This window comes from Oryctolagus cuniculus, chromosome 1, assembly GCF_964237555.1.
Source record: "Oryctolagus cuniculus chromosome 1, mOryCun1.1, whole genome shotgun sequence".
Classification (NCBI taxonomy): Eukaryota; Metazoa; Chordata; class Mammalia; order Lagomorpha; family Leporidae; genus Oryctolagus; species Oryctolagus cuniculus.
In genome coordinates, this window is record NC_091432.1 from 116,078,823 (window position 1) to 116,099,417 (window position 20,595).

Genomic DNA, 20,595 nt, shown 5'->3' on the forward strand with positions numbered 1-20,595 from the left:
GTGATGACCAAGTGAGATTACACATGCACACACACACACGAGTGTATCTTGACAAAATGCTTTGCACCTAATAAATATTCAATAATACTATTGCATGCTCTTTTTCTCTCTCTCTCTTAAAGATTTATTTTGAAAGTCAGAGTTACAGAGAGAGAGGGAGATACTGAGAGAGAGAGAGAGAGAGAGAGAGAGATGTTGTATCTTTTGGTCTAGTCCCCAGATGGCTGTAATGGCCAGGACTGGGCCAGGACTGGGCCAGGCTGAAGCCAGGAGCTTCATCTGGATCTCCCATGTAGCTGATAGGGGCCCAAACACTAGGGCCATCTTCTGCTGCTTTTCCCAGGCCATTAGCAGGGAGCTGGATCAGAAGTGGAGCAGCTGGGGCCGGTGCTGTGGCACAGTGGGTTAACGCCCTGGCCTGAAGCACCGGCATCCCATATGGGCACTGGTTCTAGTCCCAGCTGCTCCACTCCACTTCCTGTCTGGCTCTCTGCTATGGCCAGGGAAAGCAGTGGAAGATGGCCCAAGTCCTTGGGCCCCTGCACCCACATGGGAGACCTGGAGGAAGCTCCTGGCTCCTGGCTTCGGATCAATGCAGCTCTGGCTGTTGCGGCCATTTGGGGAGTGAACCATCGGATGGAAGACCTCTCTTCTCTCTCTCTCTCTCTCTGCCTCTCCTCTCTCTGTGTAACTCTGACTTTCAAATAAAATAAATAAATCTTAAAAAAAAAAAAAAAAGAAGTGGAGCAGCCAAGACACAAACTGGCACCCATATGGGACACCGGTGTCTTAAGTAGCGGCTTTACCCACTACGCCACACCTAGCTGTTGTTTTCTTTTGATCTGCTTGTATGTTGAGGAACAATTATATGTGGTAATGTGCACACATCTTATACAGATAAATAGGTTGTTATACTTGTATAATATAGTGATCCTCAAATCAAGATATAGGATATTTCTAGCACAGTGACTCATTTTTACTTTCTTACAGTCTACACCCACTCTCCACCAGAGTAACTAATATTTTGATTTTTATCTTCATAGATTAGTTTTTCCCATTCTCTAACTTCACACAAATATGATCACACATTGTGTGCTCTTTGGGGTCAATCACAATTATGTTTTCAGTGAGATTCATTCATATTGCTGTAAGCAGCAGTGCTTCGTTCTTCATTGCTATGAAATATTCTACATATTGCATTTGCTGTTATTAACACACTGGACTGCTGGTGGGTATTTGAGTGGTTTCCCTTTTTTTGGGCTATAACATTTTCTATGAACACCTTTATGCATGTCTTCAGTGTAGATAAGCACTGATTCCTTGACGTTTTTCCCAGAAGCAGAGTTGCTGGGCCACGGAGGCATAAAAGGCTAGCCGTAGTGGCCTTATATGATAGAACCCAGTGGTTCTAGCACATTGTATTCCACTCGCAGTGTGTGATCTCGGGCTGCTCCCAACCTCCACATCACCGGGTTTCTGAGTCCTTAACATTTTAGTCATTCTAATGGGGACATAGCAGAATCTTTTTTTTTTTTTTAAGATTTATTTTATATATTGGAAAGGCAGAGTTACAGAGAGAGCAATCTTCCATCTGCTGGTTCACTCCTCCAATGGCTGCAATGGTTAGGGCTGGGCCAGACCAAAGCCAGGAGCCAGGAGTTTCTTCTGGGTCTTCCATGTAGGTGCAGGGGCCCAAGGACCTGGGCCATCTTCTACTGCTTTCCCAGGCACATTAGCAAGGAGCTGGTTAGGAAATGGAACTACTGGAACTTGAACAGCCACCCACATAGGATGCTGGTGTTGCAGGCTGAAGCTTTACTTGCTATACCAAAGTGCCGGCCCCGACCTAGCAGAATCTTACCAAGCTTTTAATTTTCATTTTCCTGATAACAAATAATGTTGGTCAATTTATCTTGTGCTTTTTTCTCATTTGGATAACTCACTTGTGAAGCGTCTTTTCTGACCTTTTGTCCTTCAAAAAATGTTAGCTATTATTTTGTATATTCATTATTGTGTGTTTAAATTATTGGCATAACTATAGACTCTCCTAACAGATGATAAGCTCTTTGATATTCAAAGTCTATGTTTTATTCATTATGAATTCTTAGTGCCTCACATAAGCTTCCCACTCTTGAATAAATTAAGATGGTCGAGTCAGTAGATCATGGCGAAATAACACCATCTGGTGTTTGTAGTGAATAAGACAGGGAAGATGTAAAGCCCTTTACCAGTAATATTTATTCAGCTCTCCTGCGCTTTCCCTTGTATGTGATGTAAACAACAGCAACAAAATTACTTGGCATATTGCCTCTGTGTGCTTGAGTTCTATTTTTAAATTTTCCGTAATTATGGGCTGGCGCTGTGGTGTGACGGGTTAAACTGCCGCCTGCGACACTGGCATCCCATAGAGGTGCCGATTTGAGTCCCGGCTGCTCAGCTTTCTCTTTCTTTCTCTTTCTTTCTTTCTTTCTTTCTTTCTTTCTTTCTTTCTTTCTTTCTTTCTTTCTTTCTTTCTTTCTTTCTCTTTGTTTCTTTCTTTCTTAGATTTATTTATTTTACTTGAAAGTCAGAGTTACACACAGAGAGAAGGAGAGGCAGAGAGAGAGAGAGAGAGAGAGTGAGTCTTCCATCCGCTGGTTCACTCCCCAATTGGCTGCAAAGGCTGGAGCTACTCCGATCCAAAGCCAGGAACCAGTAACTTCTTCTGGGTCTCCCATGTGGGTGCAGGGGTCCAAGGAATTGGGCCATCTTCTACTGCTTTCCCAGCCCATAGCAGAGAGCTGGATCAGAAGAGGGGTAGCCCAGACTAGAACCAGCGTCCACATGGGATGCCGGCACTGCAGGCGGCAGCTTTATCCTATGCCACAGCGCTGGCCCCTGGCTACTCAACTTTCAATCCAGCTCCCGGCTAATGCCTGGGACAGCAGCAGAAGATGGCCCAGTCCTTGGGTCTCTACACCTACGTGGTAGACACAGAAGAAGCTCTGGGCTCCTGGCTTAGGCCTGGCCCAGCCCTGGCCGTTTTGGCCATTTGGGGAGTGAACCAGTGGTTGGAAGACCTCTTTCTCTCCCTCTCTCACTCTCTTTCTTTCTCCCTCCCTGTGTGTAACTCTGCCTTTCACATAAATAAAATAAATCTCTAAAAAGAATAAACAAAAATTTTTCCATGGCTACCTTCATTTTTTTCAAACACACCTAAAGTTTAGGCTTGTAGGACTTCAGCTTCTTTAATGATGGTTTACATTTCAAAACTTGAGTGCTATCTTGGTAAATAAAACCGCCCAGCAGCACAGTTCCAGTTCTGTAGCAGGTGCTAGTGTACTTCTAGGCATGTTCAGAATCCTCGAGATGCTCACAGGTAGGTAAGGGAGCAGCTAAAAGTATCCGAGTGAAGGGTTGTAATAAATGCCTTAAGATAGGTACTAGTTCACTCACTTGTTCAGTCACTCATCACTGAACATAAATTATTGAGCATGTACTCTGTGTTAGACACAGTTATTGGTACTAGAAAACTCAAAGATGTGTGCTCTAAACATCTGAGAGCTCTAAGAAAACCTATAGTAAAAACATATATTAATTTTCAAGGATTCTTGATCTAGACATGTTTCTCCTTGAATGCAAAGCCCTGCAGACAACGGACTATGGGAGACCCCAGCCTATGTTAGAATTACGCATAGAACAAGATGGTCTTAGATAAAATTCTTTTCCTTGAGGAGCACTGAAGTGAAGGGGAGGTGGTTAAGTTTGCAGTTAAAATTCTTGTTCTCCTCAACTCCCTCCTCGTTCATCTGCTTGCCAAGAAGAAAGGGGTTGATCTGTTTTAGTGACGTGCTGGGACCCCCGTGCCTGTGGGTAGGATCTCTGCATAGGCCACCACCTGCAGCTCACACAGGTGTGGCCTGGCAGTCACACGGTTAGAGAGCAGAGGAAACTGGCTTCTGAGAAAGCCTAGTGGTCGTGGTGTCCAAGGCCTGCTGTATCATTCCAGCACTGCCACAGACAATCTGCTACTGCTACGCCTTTCCTCTTGCACTTCTAGTGAGCAGGTGCCTCTTGGGACTTCTTCACACTAGGGTGGTCAGATTTCACTTTCAGATGTAGACACTGAGGCGAAGGTAGGCTGTGGTATTCAGTCAGCCTCAAGTTCTGTGATGGGCTTTGGGGCTAATGTCTAAACTACCTTACTTTTTTCTCTGCCTATTTTGGGAAGCCTGGGTTATATGGGAACAGGTCAGAGAAATAATTCCCTGGTTTCCTTCTCAAAATAACCTCTTTGTTAAATGAGTAAGTTGGGGGCTATACCTTCTTTTTATCTCCCAATTCAAATAGGACTGCAGCAACCAAATTTACACTTTCTCATATATGTTTTCAGATATTAAATTACTCCTTGATGAACATGTATTAATTTCCTTAAAATGAACTGAAAATTATGCCAGGTGTTGGAAAAAAAAGAATGAAAGTGTTTTCCCTATAAGAAAAAAGGTTGACATGATTATGATATGTGCAGGGATAGGATAGACATATATGAAGGGCGTAGGGGTACACACTTCTTGGATGAAGCAAAGCATGGGTTCAGTTTTTAAAAACAAAGCAGAGGGAGCCGGTGCTGTGGTGTAGCAGGTACAGCTGCTGCCTGTAGTGCCGGCATCCCTTATGGGCGCTGGTTGGAGACCTGGCTCCACTTCCAATCCAGCTCTCTGCTATGTCCTGGGAAAGTAGTGGAAGATGGCCCAAGTCCTTGGGCCCCTGCACCCACGTGGGAGACCAGGAAGAAACTCCTGGCTCTTGGCTTTAGATTGGCGCAGCTCCAGCCATTGCAGCCAACTGGGGAGTGAACCAGCAGATGGAAGACCTCTCTTTCTGCCGCTCCTTCTCTCTCTGTGTAACTCAGACTTTCAAATAAATAAATAATTTTTTAAAAGAACAAAGCAGAATTATCAGGAGTAAGGGGAGGGAAGGATGGAAGAAGCTGCAGGAACCAAGGGCCTGCACGCCAAGCTTGGGTGTTTGTGCTGTACTTTGCACATGCCGGGGGCCATTGAGTAATTTTAACCTGCAGAAGTAATAGGATACAACTTCATGTTTTGTAAGTTCACTGGCTGAGTGGTGCTTGGCCTAACAGTTAAGCCTCCAGAGGGGGTGTCTGCGTCCCATTTCAGAGAGCCTTTGCTCTGCCCCTCATTCCGACTTCCTGCTAATCGGCACTCTAGGAGGTAGCAGGCGATGGCTCAGGAAGCTGAGTCCCTGTCACCCGCATGGGAGGCTCGGATTGAGTTCCTGGCTTTGGTCTGGTCCAGCCCTGGCTGGGTGGGCATTTGAGGGAATGAACCAGCAAATAACAGCACTCATTCTCTCTCCCTCTCCCTGCCTTTCAAGTAAATAAAAAATTTTAAAAGAGGTCCCAAGGCTGGGGCTGTATTTTGGTTGAATTTCTTAGGCCCCCTAATCACTTTTACTCACTGTTCACATTGCTCAGGTCAGCGTGCCCGAGGCTGAATACACTGGCTCCCAGTGTGGCCGTGTATGAGGGTTTGGGATCCTGGTCACAAGCGGCCTGGTGTTTGCACGTATATCTCGTTCAGATTTGAGGCAGCAGTAGGAAGGTTTCACAGGCTTGGCATCGCATACATTTCCTTGCTTCCACTAAGACTTGATTTTGCAAACCTGGAGTCCCTGTGGAGTTAGTGACGCTCCAGGTTAGGAGTCGACCTCTAGCGGTAATTCCTTAAACTGCAGGTGGTGAGCAGAACCTGACCTGGGAATTGGCTTCCTTTGCTAGGACTAAGGCGGCTCAGAGTTCAGACTTCATCGTAGCTAACAAAAAAAAGGTGGTTTCTAAGGGGTCTACTAATATGCTCACTTGACAGGTGAGGATCCTTAGAGATGTGAAGTAATGCTTAAGTTCTGTACTAATAAATCTACTGTAGCACATCTCATATCAGGTTACACACCGATCTTTCCCTTTAGTTCATCAAATCCTTGGAAACAGAAATATTACGAACGAACCATTGTACCTGACCAAGTGCTTAGCACATAGCATGTGTGCGATCAGTGTTAACAAATGGCTGGGTGCTATACTTCTATTCTGCAGACCCATGCTTAGCTGCTTACAAAACATGTCCACTGGACTGTTACAGGCATCTCAGACACGCTGTATCTGGGAGATGGGTTGCACTGCAGTCTTCCTGTCTTACTCAATGGCGTACGCCTCCTTCCATTTCCTGAGCCCCAAATTTTAGTGTTCTCCTCTACTCATCTTGTTTTTTTCTGCCAGCAGATTCTCTTACTCTTACTTTATTTATTTATTTGACAGAGTTATAGACAGTGAGAGAGAGAGACAGAGAGAAAGGTCTTCCTTCCATTGGTTCTCCCACCAAATGGCTGCTACGGCCGGAGCTAGGCTGAAGCCAGGAGCTTCTTCCTGGTCTCCCATGCGGGTGCAGGGGCCCAAGCACCTGGGCCATCCTCCACTGCCTTCCCAGGCCACAGCAGAGAGCTGGATTGGAAGAGGAGCAACCGGGACTAGAACCCAGCGCCCATATGGGATGCTGGCGCCGCAGGCGGAGGATTAACCAAGTGAGCCACGGTGCCGGCCCACTCGTATCTTAAGTACACAGTTTGTCCTTACCACTTCGCATCACTTCTGCTGCTATTAGCTTCACCAGACTATGAGGCTGGTGTTCACCTGGGTGGCAGAGTTAGCCTGCCCAATGGCTCTTTTCTTCCTCCTTAGCCCCTCTGGAGTCCAGCATCAGCTTATAAGCATGTTCACAATGTTCAAATGTCAGTTCTTTGAAAGATGCTCTCCAGTGACTCCCTGTTTTATTCAGAATAGAAGACCAAGTCATTCCAGCAGCAGCCAAGCCTCCAAAGGCTTGTGTGATCTGACTCCTCATCACCTTTCAAATAAATAAATAAATTTTTTTAAAAAAGGAAATTTTGTTACTAAACTAACAAGTTTACTTTTGAATTTTTCAACACTTGTCCTTTCTGATTATCTTCTTCTTCTTCTTTTTTTCAAACTTGATTCTCCTCTTTCCTCTTTGCTTTCCCTCAATTTTCTTTGGCGAATATTCCTCTGATCCTTCAATTGTCCCTTAAATACTGGAAAAGTCCAGGTTTCTGTCCCTAGCAAGTTTTCTTTTCCATCTACACACATCCTCCTCCTCCTCCTCCTCCTCCTCCTTCTTCCTCTTCCTCTTCTTCCTCTTCTTCTTCTTCTTCTTTTTTGACAGGCAGAGTTAGACAGTGAGAGAGAGAGAGAGAGAGAGAGAGAGACAGAGACAGAGAAAAAGGTCTTCCTTTTTCCGTTGGTTTACCCCCCAAGTGCCCACTACGGCCAGCACGTTGCGGCTGGTGCACTGTGCTGATCTGAAGCCAGGAGCCAGGTGCTTCCTCCTGGTCTCCCATGGAGGTGCACACACATCCTTCTTTGAAATGTTCTCATCCATGTCCATGCCCTGAACGTGTACATATATTGAAGACTGTGCCCAAATCCGTATCTGTTTCCTAGACTGTCTTTCTCATAACAGATCTGCTGCTATAGCACTGCCTCACATTCAACATAACCACGCATTTTCCCCACTGTATCTCCAACTTGAGTAGTAATGTCCCTTACTACCCAGATCCCCACAACCCTGTGTCCGTGTTTTATTCATCTTTGCATTCTCCACTATGCCTACCCTCCCCCCAGCTCTTGGTGCACTTGATCTTGTTGAATGAATTAGTGAATAGCCAACAGAGCCCATTAGAGTCCCCAGGACAGAGAAGGAATTCAATAAATATTTATTGAATGAATGAATAAGTGAAAACCTTTCAGGGGAATAGGTCTTTTAAGCATTCAGGTCTGCTCTTGACTTTTCTGTAAAGTTTCAGAAGGCATTTTAATCACCCAGTTGGTTGTTGCTGATGAAGTGTTTAATCCCATTCCCCATTATCAGCTTGCTGGGAAAAAGGTAAAACATTCCTCACATTTCCTGCATAGATAAAAGGATGATTCTCAGAAGATTTTTTTAAACACATATTTTCCAAGTCACCTAAAGTTGTCGGGGGACAAATGGGCTGATTCTTTCCTGGGAAATGGGAGAGTGAATTTTTGACTCCAGTCTTTACCCTTCCTTATTTGCAAACCCTTTGTTCCTTCTACTAAAGGCATGGTGAACATTTCCACCCTTTGACATTGGTTTCTGCTCAGTGCCTGCTTCTTGACTGATGGATGTTAGTGATTGAGTCACGAGGTCTGCTGTGCACTTGGTGGGTGGGCTTGCTTTCTTGCACCTTGCAATCACTGTGAGAATGCTATGCTCTCACTAAGCTCACTGGGCCCTGGAGGAGAATGAGCTGAGCTGCCCCATTTGATCCACAAACTATCTGGGAGAAGTAAATTCTCCAAGTCAAATCCAGCCATCAGCAGCTTCCAGAACTCTACCAACTGTGATGCTTGGATGGGAATTTTTCTTCCTCTTTAAGAAAGTCACAGAGGCCGGTGCTGTGGTGTAGTAGGCTAAGCCTCTGGCTGCGGTGCTGCCATCCCATATGGATGCCGGTTCTAGTCCCGGCTGTTCCACTTCGAATCCGGCTCTCTGCTATGGCCTGGGAAAGCTGTGGAAGATGGCCCAAGTCCTTGGACCCCTGCACCCACATGGGAGACCTGGAAGAAGCTCCTGGCTTCTGGCTTTGGATCGGCCCAGCTCAGCCATTGCAGCCATCTGGGGAGTGAAATCAGAGGATGGAAGACCTTTCTCTCTGTCTCTCCTTCTCTGTCTGTAACTCCACCTCTCAAAGAAATAAATAAAATCTTAAAAAAAAGTTACAGAGGGAGAGAGAGAGAGACAGAAGAGAGAGATCTCCCATCTGCTGATTCACTTCCCAGAAACCCACAGCCAGGGCTGGCTGGACCAGACCAAAGCCAGGAACTTCATCTAGGTCTCACACATGAGTGCAGAGGCCAAGGCACTGGGACATCTGCTGCTTTCTCAGGTGCATTAGCAGGGAGCTTGATGGGGAGTGGAACAGTTGGGACTCAAACTGATACCCATATGTATTGCAGGTGATGGCTTAACCCTCTGCACCACAATGCTGGCCCCTATTTCTGTTTTTTAAGCCTTGATTTCTTAAACTACAAACTAAGAAAAGAATATACCGAGAATACATGTTTTGACAATTGAATAAGCTAAATTAAGTGTCATGCATGCAATGATAAGGTCATACTCAAAAAATGGTAACAGACTGCAAGGGGTCACAAACTAAGAAAAGTTGTTCTTTCTATACTCTTCCTATACAAAATTCCAAACCTTTTGCCCATATTTGGGTTCAGGCATTTCTCCCCATATCTTTGTGCATTCTGTACTGGGGTAAATGTAACCATTCTTATCCCTTCAGTGGATCTTGGCTACAACTTGGTAGGGACAGTTTATTTCAAAAATAAACTGGGGGCCTGCGCTGTTATGCCAGCATTCCATATGGGTTCTGGTTCATGTTCTGGCTGCTCCGCTTCGGATCCAGATCCCTGCTAATGTGCCTAGGGAAGCAGTAGAGGATGGCCCAAGTGCTTGGGCCCCTGCACCTGTGTGGGAGACCTGGAAGAAGCTCCTGGCTTCGGATCAGCCCAGCTCTGGCTGTTGCAGTCATCTGGGGAGTGCACCAGTGGATGGAAGACCTCTCTCTTTCTTTTTAAAAACAAAAATGAAAAAAAAAAAAACACAGAAGATATACAGCAGGGAGAGTTCAGGAGATACATAAGTATCACTTCCACATCAGTAGACACATATTAAAAAAAAGAGAAACCTGTGTTCAGGCCTCCTGTGTGTGTTCTTTGATATGTCCCCTTTTGTGTGTATAATGTTAATGTGGTCTTTAACTTTTAACTGGAGTATTTAATCCACTTACATTTACAACAATTAATTATATATTGGGGTGGTTAACAGCCATTTTACTTTTTGTTATTTGCAAATATTTGTTATCTACCCACCTGTTTTATATTCCCTTTCTTCACTTTTCTGGGCTGCATTTGTATTAATTTTTACTACTTCATTATTTCTCCTCAGTTAACTTGTCAGTTTTTCTTCTTCTTCTTCTTCTTCTTTTTTTTTTTTTTTTTACTTTTCTTTGTGGTTACCTTAGAGATCACAAAATATATCCTTGATTATTACAGTCTAAAAAACAAAATGGTACTTCATCACTTTATTTTTATTTTTATTTTTATTTTTTGGGTTAATAACATGGTTTATTGTAGAATTACATTTTTAACCTCAGACATCCAATGTTTTGTGTAAGCTTCAGATTGTTTCCATGACTTTTAGCTCAAGATTTCTGTGGCTGAAATGCACACTTCTAATTATCCTGTTTGAAGGCTCTGTCCTATTATCAACCAGCTGACTGAGCCCTTAAAAACTAACCTCATATGATCAGCCCAGTTCAGATCCACATATTCTGAATCTGAGCTAGGGTATTTGTAACTCTAGGGACAAGACTGAAATCCCAGGAGACTCTATCTCCCAACAGCATTTCCTGTGGGCCAAAGGGCTATTTCTTAAATTGGCATGTAAATTTACTCATCAAACATTACCACCAGTGATAAGTTTAATACTTGTTCCTCTCATGTCATTTTCCCATGTAAATTCAGGCCCTGGCATGTACCTTTCAACATCTTCACAAAATACAACCCCTTCCTTTTGGAGAGGTCTCACCTGGTTCAATATAGTGTGTTAAATCTATGTGACCTTCATCAGACAATTTTCTCAAAATATAAAGCCATGGATTACCACCAGTTTTGTATGCTTTAGGTTTGTATACTTTGAGGGTACTTTTTCTTCCCACTAACCATCTGGTTGTAATAAATGGATGGAAGTAACATTTCCAAATGATTTATCGCTGGTCTGTTGCTTGCCAGATTTTAGCAAGAGCTGCACTTCAAAAAACCTGAGGTGGTAACTCCTGTCAGGGAGAATAGAAGCCCAAGAAACGGGTGTCAACTTTACTGGAGCCAACATGCCAGTTTTTTTTTCTAGAAAAACCTGTACTTGTTTCCTGGAGCAAACTGTCAACTCCTCTGCTTTTAAATGCACTTCAGGGTGTCTCCTACAGTTTCATAACAAGAGCTCAACACAAAATAGCTGCTTGGTCAATAAGTTTATTGTCTTTATCAGAAAAATCTTCATAGAAAATTGTTTGGTTTAGCTCTCAGCAGCCCGCTCCTGAGCTCTGAGGAAGCTTGCTTTCTTTTGAGCTACCCGATCTTTCTTCTGGGCAAGGGACATTTTGGGACGGTTCCACCTCTTCTTTTTAACTTCTCTCTTGGGCCTCTTCTCCTACACTGGATTCTCTTGTATAGCCGCGTGGGCTTTCTTGTACATCTCCTCCATCATGTCTGGAGTCACATTGTTCTTTATGTACTGAGAGAATTGCTTCTTGTAAGCATCTTCATCTTCTTCCATTAGGTAACGCATGTAATCTGCAACATTCTGCCCCATAATGTGCTTCCGATGTACTTCTGCATTAAACTCCTTGCTTTCAGAATCGTAACCAGGGAATCGTTTGGTACCGTGAGGGATGGACAAGCCTCCATCCACAGCTCCCTTCAAGGCTCCAAAAACTTTATTGCCAGTAGTAGTTCTGGCAAGGCCTGCATCTAAATAGCAGGTGAAGGCACCAGGTTGACCATCAATGCTTTCCACATTGTATTCATCTCCAGTCACCTCCACTTGGCCTTCATAGATCTTGTCCATGCCAAACCTATTGAGAAGCCTGCGAGCCAGCAGCAGGCCAGTACAATATGCTGCAGCATAATTGGTCAGGCCAACTTTCACACCGTATTTTGGCAGTTCGTGTGCATAAGCTGCACAGACTATCATATCCCCTTCTATACGGGCATAAGCAATCTGACAAATGATATCTCTATTAGTTACACGAACTATCATCCTGTATTTGGGTGTGTTGTACTTATTTTTATCCTGGATCACCAAGCGTTTCCGAGCATAGTAATCAGTTTTACCCTCTCGCCGTCTTCGAAACTTCACTTGGTATCTCTTAAAGTAGGCCTTGTTCTTGACAACTTTAACAAACCCCATCCTGCGGAACAGAGACCCGCAACCGCGGCTCTACACAGACCTGCAGGCCCAGCAGCGCTACAGGGCGGGAAAAGCTTCCTCACTTTTTTAATAATGTTAGAACTGTAGAATATTTTCACTCCATCCACTCCATCTTCTTCTATTGCTGACATATGTTTTCATAAGATATTATTTTTGCTTAATACATCAACTGATTTGTATTTATCAACAGATTTACCCTTTATATAGCTATTATTTTATTTCTGTGTTTTCATTTCATAATCAATATTGTAGAGGTTTTAGCAGTTTTTTTTTTAAGATTTATTTATTTATTTGAAAGTCAGAGTTCCACATACAGAGAAGGAGAGGCAGAGAGAGAGAGAGAGAGGTCTTCCATCTGCTGGTTCACTCCCCAGTTGGCCACAATGGCTGGAACTGAGCTGATCTGAAGCCAGGAGCCAGAGCTTCTTCCGGGTCTTCACGTGGGTGCAGGGGCCCAAGGACTTGGGACATCTTCTGCTTTCCCAGGCCATAGCAGAGGGCTGGATCAAAGTGGAGCAGCTGGGACTCAAATTGGCACCCATATGGGATGCCGGCACTGCAGGCAGCGGCTTTACCCGTTACGCCACAGTGCCGGCCCCTCAGCAGTTTTTTAAAAGAATGAACTTCTTGGGGGCTGGCACTGTGGTGCAGTAGGTTAATCCTCTCCCTGTGGCGCTGGGAGATGACAGTAAAACAAAGAGGCCAAAGTGGACCAGAAAGCCAACTACTTGTCTTCTGGTCACAGTTCTGAGTTGGCTTGGGAAAGTATCCCAATAATGTCCAATTACTTCTCAATTTCCCCAAATAATCAAAAATGTTTGATGTCATCTACTCTCAGAAACAGAGCAGAGGAAGAATTTGATATTACAGCACTGTTTTTGCCCTTCCCCCAAACACTTTCACTGCAATTTAGTGAAATGAGGAAATATTGATAATCAGTTTAACTGAAAACCAAAGCCTTCTGAACTTTCTCTAAGCACCCCAACAGAATGCTTTACTTCTCATACTCATCCTGTTTGCCTTGTGTTCATTGTTTTCCTTTTAATAAGCACAATTGCATCAGGGTCAGATGGCACAAATGAGATAAAAATCCAACATTAATTGTAGCATGGGAAAAAAAAGCGCAAATACCAGAAAATGGTCAGTTAATCAGTTGTAAAATTAAACAGTGCTGTACTCTAGCACTCAAGACCAAAATCTTGACCACAAAATTTCTTGTTTTTTTTTTTTTTTTTTTTTTTTTTTTTTTTTTTTTTTAACAGGCAGAGTAGACAGTGAGAGAGAGAGAGAGACAGAGACAAAGGTCTTCCTTTTTTCCATTGGTTCACCCCTCAGTGGCCACTGTGGCCAGCGCACCGTGCTGATCCGAAGCCAGGAGCCAGGGACTTCCCCCTGGTCTCCCATGCGGGTGCAGGGCCCAAGGACCTGGGCCATCCTCCACTGCACTCCCGGGCCACAGCAGAGAGCTGGACTGGAAGAGGAGCAACCAGGACAGAATCCGGCACCCCGACCGGGACTAGAAGCCGGGGTGCCGGCGCTGCAGGCGGAGGATTAGCCTAGTGAGCTGTGGCGCCGGCCCAAAATTCTTGTTTTCAAATACCATAAGATTTGTTGCCACAGGAATATTCTTTTGGTAAAGTTTAAGAAATTCTGTTTAGGCCGGCGCCATGGAACAACCAGGACAGAATCTGGAACCCAACCGGGACTAGAACCCTGGGTGTCAGCCTCGCAGGCAGAGGATTAGCCTAGTGAGCTGCAGCAACCACTGGGGGATGAACTAACGGAAAAAAGGAAGACCTTTGTCTCTGTCTCTCTCACTGTCTAACTCTGCCTGTCAAAAAAAAAAAATTCCTTTTGCTTCTCAATACACTAGAGAAAACCTGTCATTGATTTAACCCATGGGCTAAATTTTCAGGTTTTAACCCAGCAACAGACAGTTGATGTAGATCTCCATGAGAGTTGTATAAAGGGTCTTAAAAGTATTCATGGAAAAGGCATATATTTAAAAAAAAACTATGCAGATTTCAAACATGTTTTGCACCAAAATGACTTACCTTTTCAGTCCATTTTCTCACAAACTTTTTGAAGCACCCTTGTGTTTAAGTCAGGAAATTCTCTTTCTCTTTCATGTGTGTGACTCTGTCATATAGGTGAGGTATCTGACACATGCTGTGAGAGAGGACATGTGGAACAAAACATTGCTCCCAACCTATAGACATTCCTTTAAGGTCAATTGCTACTGATAGGTTACAACTGAATTGAAACTCCCATAAGCCATGTCTTTCTTCGATCTTTGAGGTCACACCTTTTCACTTCAGTCTGTACCAGATTTATTAGAACTCAAAAGTCCTTTCTGTCACCTTTATATTGGTCTTGAGCTCAAGAACCCTGTGAAACCCTGAATAGGCCTTTCTCTATACAAGCAAATTCCAGGAAGGACTCGGAAATCCCCCCTTGCCTGGAGTCAGAACTGGAAGGTGGGGTACAGAGGTGGGGACTGGAAGCCATTGGGGGTTGGCACTGTCGTAAGAGATGTAGAATTTAAAAAGCAGGTGTACATTTCAAGAAGATACTGGTTTCTCCAGCTAAGGATTCTTGGAACCTTTATATATGAGTATACTGAAGAGTTAGGCTGCATAGTCTGGCCAGAATCTCATAGATCTGTGGTCTTCTTGCATCATAACTGCTTCTGCTTCCTAGGAGATCCAGTACAACTCAAAAAGACCCATCCAATCAATACATCATAATTGACTTGGATGCCATGTAATCAAGTCAATCGTAAGACTCTGGGTCTCCTGCATCACTTCTGGACTTCAGAAAGCAGGACTTGATCTTTTAAGACTGATAAAACAGGGCCAGCATTGTGGTGTAGCAGACGAAGCAGCTGCCTGTGATGCTGGCATCTATGTGCGTGCTGGATTGTGTCTCGGCTGCTCCACTTCCCATCCAGCTCCCTGCTAATGGCCTGGGAAAAGCAGTGGAAGATGGAACAAGTGCTTGGGTCCCTGCCACTCATGTGGGAGACCTGGATGAAGATCCTGGATCTTGGTTTTGCCCTGGCCATTGTGACCACTTGGGGAGTGGCTGACTGAAGATCTCCCTCTCTCTGTCTCTCCTTCTCTTTCTGTAACTGATTTTGAAATAAATAAATAAAAAAAAGACTTATAAGCCCTCTGATGTTACCAATATCCAGGGCTGGGAAGGTGAGAGTCTGGAAGCTGAGTAATTGCAGTGGTACTTGGTAGAGCGGGATGTCCTCAGAGGTGCAGGGAGTCAGGGGAGGGAGAGGGGCTTCCTAAAGGCAACTCCCAAGGAAGCAGTAAGGTGTGCGCTGTCATAGCTGTGCTGGAAGGGAGCTTGATTACAGCCCCCAAACATCCTGTCCATCACGTCCTTGGGCTACTACTTCCTGGGCTTCTGTCTGGACTCATTCAGCTCCAGCTGATAGGCCAGATTCTGTGGACTTCATCACTTCTCCATCAAATTAGCCATGGTGATGCTTCCCAGTCTTTTCAGCGTGTCCCTATCAGCACACTCTATCTCAGCCATCCGTTTGGTTGGAGAGCTAGTATTAGGACTATTGAAGAAAGCTGTAAATTCAGCGACACCTGATAATAGGTCTTACCAAAGATCTTACAAGTCATGGTCAAGTTTTTCAAAACTTAGCAAAGGTGCTTCTTGTCCTGTCTGTGGGAGATATCATCTTCCAACTCATGCCACATGATGTGGAAAATTGCCAATGGAAAAGCATAAAGTAGTGTTCTATATTTATTTGAAAGGAAGTGTTACAGAGAGAGAGAGGGAGAGATGTAGAGAGTGGTCTTCCATCCACTGGTTCACTCCCCAAATGGCTGCAATGAGCAGAGCCGGGCCAGGCCAAAGCCAGGAGCCAGGAGCTTCTTCTGGGTCTCCCAAGTGGATGCAGGGGCCCCAGCACTGTTCCAGCCTCTGTTCTTTCCCAGGTGTGTTAACAAGGAGCTGGATTGGATAGAGCAGCCAGGACTTGAACAGCCACCCGTATGGGACACTGATGCGGCAGGCAATGGTTTAACCCACCCTGCCACAGCACCGGCCCCAAGTGATATTTAAATTATTTAAGTTGATAATTTAGCTCATTAAGTTTGGCACTATCTCTCTTTCTTAACCCTCTAAGTAACATTTTTACTGTGTTCCACAGTTTGGACATATACTTTTCACATTAAATTTTAGCTATAATTATTAGTAAATTTCTACTGTGATCTCATCTTTGATGTAAGAATTATTTATAGACGCATTTTAAAGTCTGAAACATGGATGCACCAAGATGGTCCAATAAGGCACAGCCACACTAACTTAAGCTGCTCTGGGATACGAAAAGAACAAAGGAAAAACTACATTTCCAGTGGTCTGACTGATGGAAATTTTTGGCGAAGAAGTGAAAAAACAAAAACCAAAAGCAATGAGGACTCCATGGGACAAGAAGAAAGAATACAGAGCCACTGCTGCAGCCAACCGTGTGGCACAGCCGGATGCAGGCTGTGAGCTGCCATTTTATACATTAAGGTGTGAAAAAACCACTGTGTGCACCACCACTCACAGTTTTAGCTGAGAGGGAGTTCCAGTCACGGCGGACTTTTACTTCAGCCTGGAGGGCTGACTGGGTCTGAGCAACTGCCAGGCTCGGAGCTGGGAAGCCAGCTTGCTTCCTTCCCTTCCCCTACTTCGCAGAGTGCCATGCTTGGCAGCACGGAGGCTGCAGCGCGCCCCTGTTCTCCTACCAGCATCATAGTCAGAGTCAGGGCAAAACAAAGCACAGATCTCCTGCATCCTGTAACTGTGGGAGTTTTTGGGCATTAGCCCCAGAGCTATGCTCAAGCACTCTTAGGTGAGCAAGAGGGATTCACCTTAGCTTCTGGGGGCTAACAACAGAAGAAGCCATAAAAAAATCTGCTTCCACCCTGCGGGATGACCCCACTGTACCCTGCAACACTAGGAGTATAACAATTCATTCTAAATTTCTTGATACTACTGAAATCTACCCGATGGACACAGGAAAGATCCTACTTGCATTCCACTTCTCTGAACTCACACCTTCCTGAGTAAAATCTCCTGTATACCTTGTAGTCACCCTGTAGGACGGGAACAGGGTCCCATTTATATCCCCTAGTATAGGACTAGGGCTGCTGGTATTACAGGCCACGGTACCAGTTGTACTCTCCTGGAAGGATGTGAAGGAGGGTCCATCAGTATCAGAGTCTTAGAATCACAGCAGTTTGTGCCACAAGCTCTGGCATCACTCAGGCTACCCAGTAGGACAAGGGGGTAGCCACTCCTACCTCTCTAATACCAAGAACAAGGCCTTGGCTATCACATTTAGCAGGAAGACTGACACTGAATGCTCCATGGAATAGAGATACACATGCAAGGACACCCTTATTCACCTCAAAGCCACACTTCTATTCCTATGAACTATTGCAGACTACTTTATACTGTGTCGCTTATAGACACAGCTGGCATTGATTAGGACAAAAATAATCACTCAGAGACTACACTCCTGGGCTCACCTAGAACCAGAGAACAAGCCAAGTGATACCCTGCATCCCAGTCAAACCATAAACTCTTTTACAATAAAACCCACTCCATAAGGAAGAAGATACAATGGGCAGACATCAATGTGGGGACACACAGGAGACATGAAAAAGCAAGGTAGCATGACATTTATGAAAGAACACAGTACTCCATAATTAGTAGATCCCGAACTGAAGGAAATCTGTGAAATGACAGATTAAGAATTCAAAATAATGATTGTAAGGAAACTCATCAAGATGTAAGAGAGTACAGATAGATCAAAAAAATGAAGAAATCAATGAATGACATGAATGAAAATATTACTAAGGATCAGAACTCATTAAGAAGACACAAATAGAAATTTTGGAAATAAAATCTTCAATCAGTGAAATAAAAAGTGATATTGACAGCTTTAACAGCAGAATAGATCAAGTGGAGGAAAGAAATTCTGACTTTCAGGACAAGAATTTTGAAATAACCCAATCAGGCAAAATAAAGAGAAAAGAGTGAACAAAGTCTACATGAACATAGGATACTATTTAATAACAAATATTCATTTTATAGATATTCCTGAAGGAAATGAAAAGAAAAAATGCATCAAGAACCTGCTGAATGAAATAATAGTTGAAAATCTCCTAGGTGTTGAAAGAGACATGGATGTACAGATATTAGAAACTCAAAGAATCCTAAGCAGACTCAACCCAAAAAGGTCTTCTCCAAGGCATATTTTTGTCAAATTGTCAAAACTTAAAGACAAGGAGAGAATCATGACAGTGAGAAAATCATCAAGTTACATATCAAGGAAAACCAATTAGACAAACAACAGACTTGTCAGCAGAAACCCTACAGGCCAGAAGACAGTGGGATGATATATTCAAGGTCTCAAAAGAAGAAAATCTTCCAAACAAGAATATTATATCCAGCAAAGATGTAATTTAAAAGTGAAGAAGAAATAAAGTAGTTTCCAGATAAGCAAAAACAGAGAATTCACTACTACCAGACCAGCCTTACAAGAAATTCTGAAGGCTAAACATCAAGGGCCGGTGCTGTGGCACAATGGGTAAACTGTGCCTGCAGTGCTGGCATCCAACATGGGGGCCGGTTTGAGTCCCAGCTGCTCCACTTCTGATCCAGCTCTTTGCTATGGCCTAGGAAAGCAGTGGAAGATGGCCCAAGTCCTTGGGCCCCTGCACCCACGTGGGAGACCCGGAAGAAGCCCTGGCTCCTGGCTTCAGATCGGTGTAGCTCTAGCCATTGCAGCCATCTGGGGAGTGAACCAGCAGATGGAAGACCCCTCCACCCCCTTCTCTCTGCCTCTTCTCTCTATGTGTAACTCTGACTTTCAAATAAATAAATAAATCTTTTTTAAAAAAGTAAATATGAAAACACATGACACCACCAAATTCACTAATGGAGCAGATGGAATCATTATCTAATCAACAAAATGACAGGTCTTAATTCTTACCTATCGATACTAACCTTGAATCTAAATGGATTAAACTCATCAACCAAAAGACTGAGATTGGCTAAATGGATAAAAAACCAGGACTCTACTATATGCTACCTTCAAGAAACACTTTACAAACAAAAATACACAGCCTGAAAGTGAAGGGTTGGAAAAAGATACACTAGGCAAATGGAAATCAAAAGTGAGCAGGCATAGCTATCCTGATATCAGATAAAACAGACTTTAAATCAAAAACTGTAAAAAGAATAAAGAAGGACATCATATGTTGACAAGTTTCAATTCAGCAAGAAGACATAATAATCATAAATAGGCACCCAGGGCTGGTACTGTGGTGTAGTAGGTTAAGCTTCTGCCTGTGGTTTGAGTCTCTGCTGCTCCACTTCTGATCCAGTTCCCTGCTATGGCCTGAGAAATCAGTAGAAGATGGCCCAAGTGCTTGGGCCCTTGCACCCACATTGAAGACCTGGAAGAAGCTCCTGGTTCTTGGATTCATATCAGCCCAACTCTGGCTGTTGTGGCCATTTGGGGAATAAACCAGCAGATGGAAGATCCCTCTCTATCTCTCCATCTCTCTGTCTGTAACTCTGCCTTTCAAATAAATAAATTTTTAAAAATATATATAAAGAGGCATCCAACACAAGAGCACCCAGATATATATAGAAAACACTGTTAGACCCAAAGAGAGGGATAGACTACAATATAATAATAGTGAGTGACTTCAACACCCCCCACCCCGAATCAATGAACAGATCATCCAGACAAAAAAAATAAACAAAGATACATCAGAGTTGAAACATACTATTGAGCAAATGGACCTAACAGATATTTATAGGACATTTCATCCAACAGCTACAGAATACACATTCTTCTCATCAGCACATGGAACATTTTCTAGGATAGACCATATATTAGGTCACAAATCAAGTCTCAACAAATTTAAAAAGATTGAAATCATATGTATCTTCTCAGACCGTAAAGGACTAAAACTAGCAATCAACAACAAGAACAATAGAACACTCATAAATATTTGGAAATGAAACACCATGCTGCTGAATAATCAATGGGTCACTGAAGAAATTAAAAAGGTAATAACAAACTTTCTTGAAATAAATAAAAATGAAAACACATCATATCAAAACCTGTGGGATACAGCAAAATCAATATTAAGAGGGAATTTTTTAGCATTAAGTGCTTACATTAAAAAAAGAGAAATGTCCCAAATTAAATATCTAATCATGCATCTTGAAGACTTAGAAAAACAAGAACAAACCAAACCCCAGATCAGCAGGAGATGAAAAATAATAAGGATCAGACAGAAATAAATGAAATTTAAATTAAAAAATACAAAAGATCAACAAAACAAAAAAGTTGTTTTTTGAGATGATAAACAAAATAGATAAACCTCTGGCCAGACTAACAAAAAGGAGAAAAAACAGAAATAAAATTAGAGATGAAGAAGGAGACAGTACAACTTACACCACTGAAATACAA

The 20,595-nt window shown here is 43.4% G+C and overlaps 1 protein-coding gene across 1 annotated transcript; it reads right to left on the reverse strand.

The window, feature by feature from the left end:
* Positions 1–10,181: 10,181 nt before the first annotated feature.
* On the reverse strand, positions 10,182–14,013 carry LOC100343018 (large ribosomal subunit protein uL18-like). The gene has a single exon (XM_070047665.1). It carries the CDS (start codon positions 12,066–12,068, stop codon positions 11,310–11,312), a length of 759 nt encoding a protein of 252 aa, XP_069903766.1. The 5' UTR covers positions 12,069–14,013; the 3' UTR covers positions 10,182–11,309.
* Positions 14,014–20,595: the final 6,582 nt, after the last annotated feature.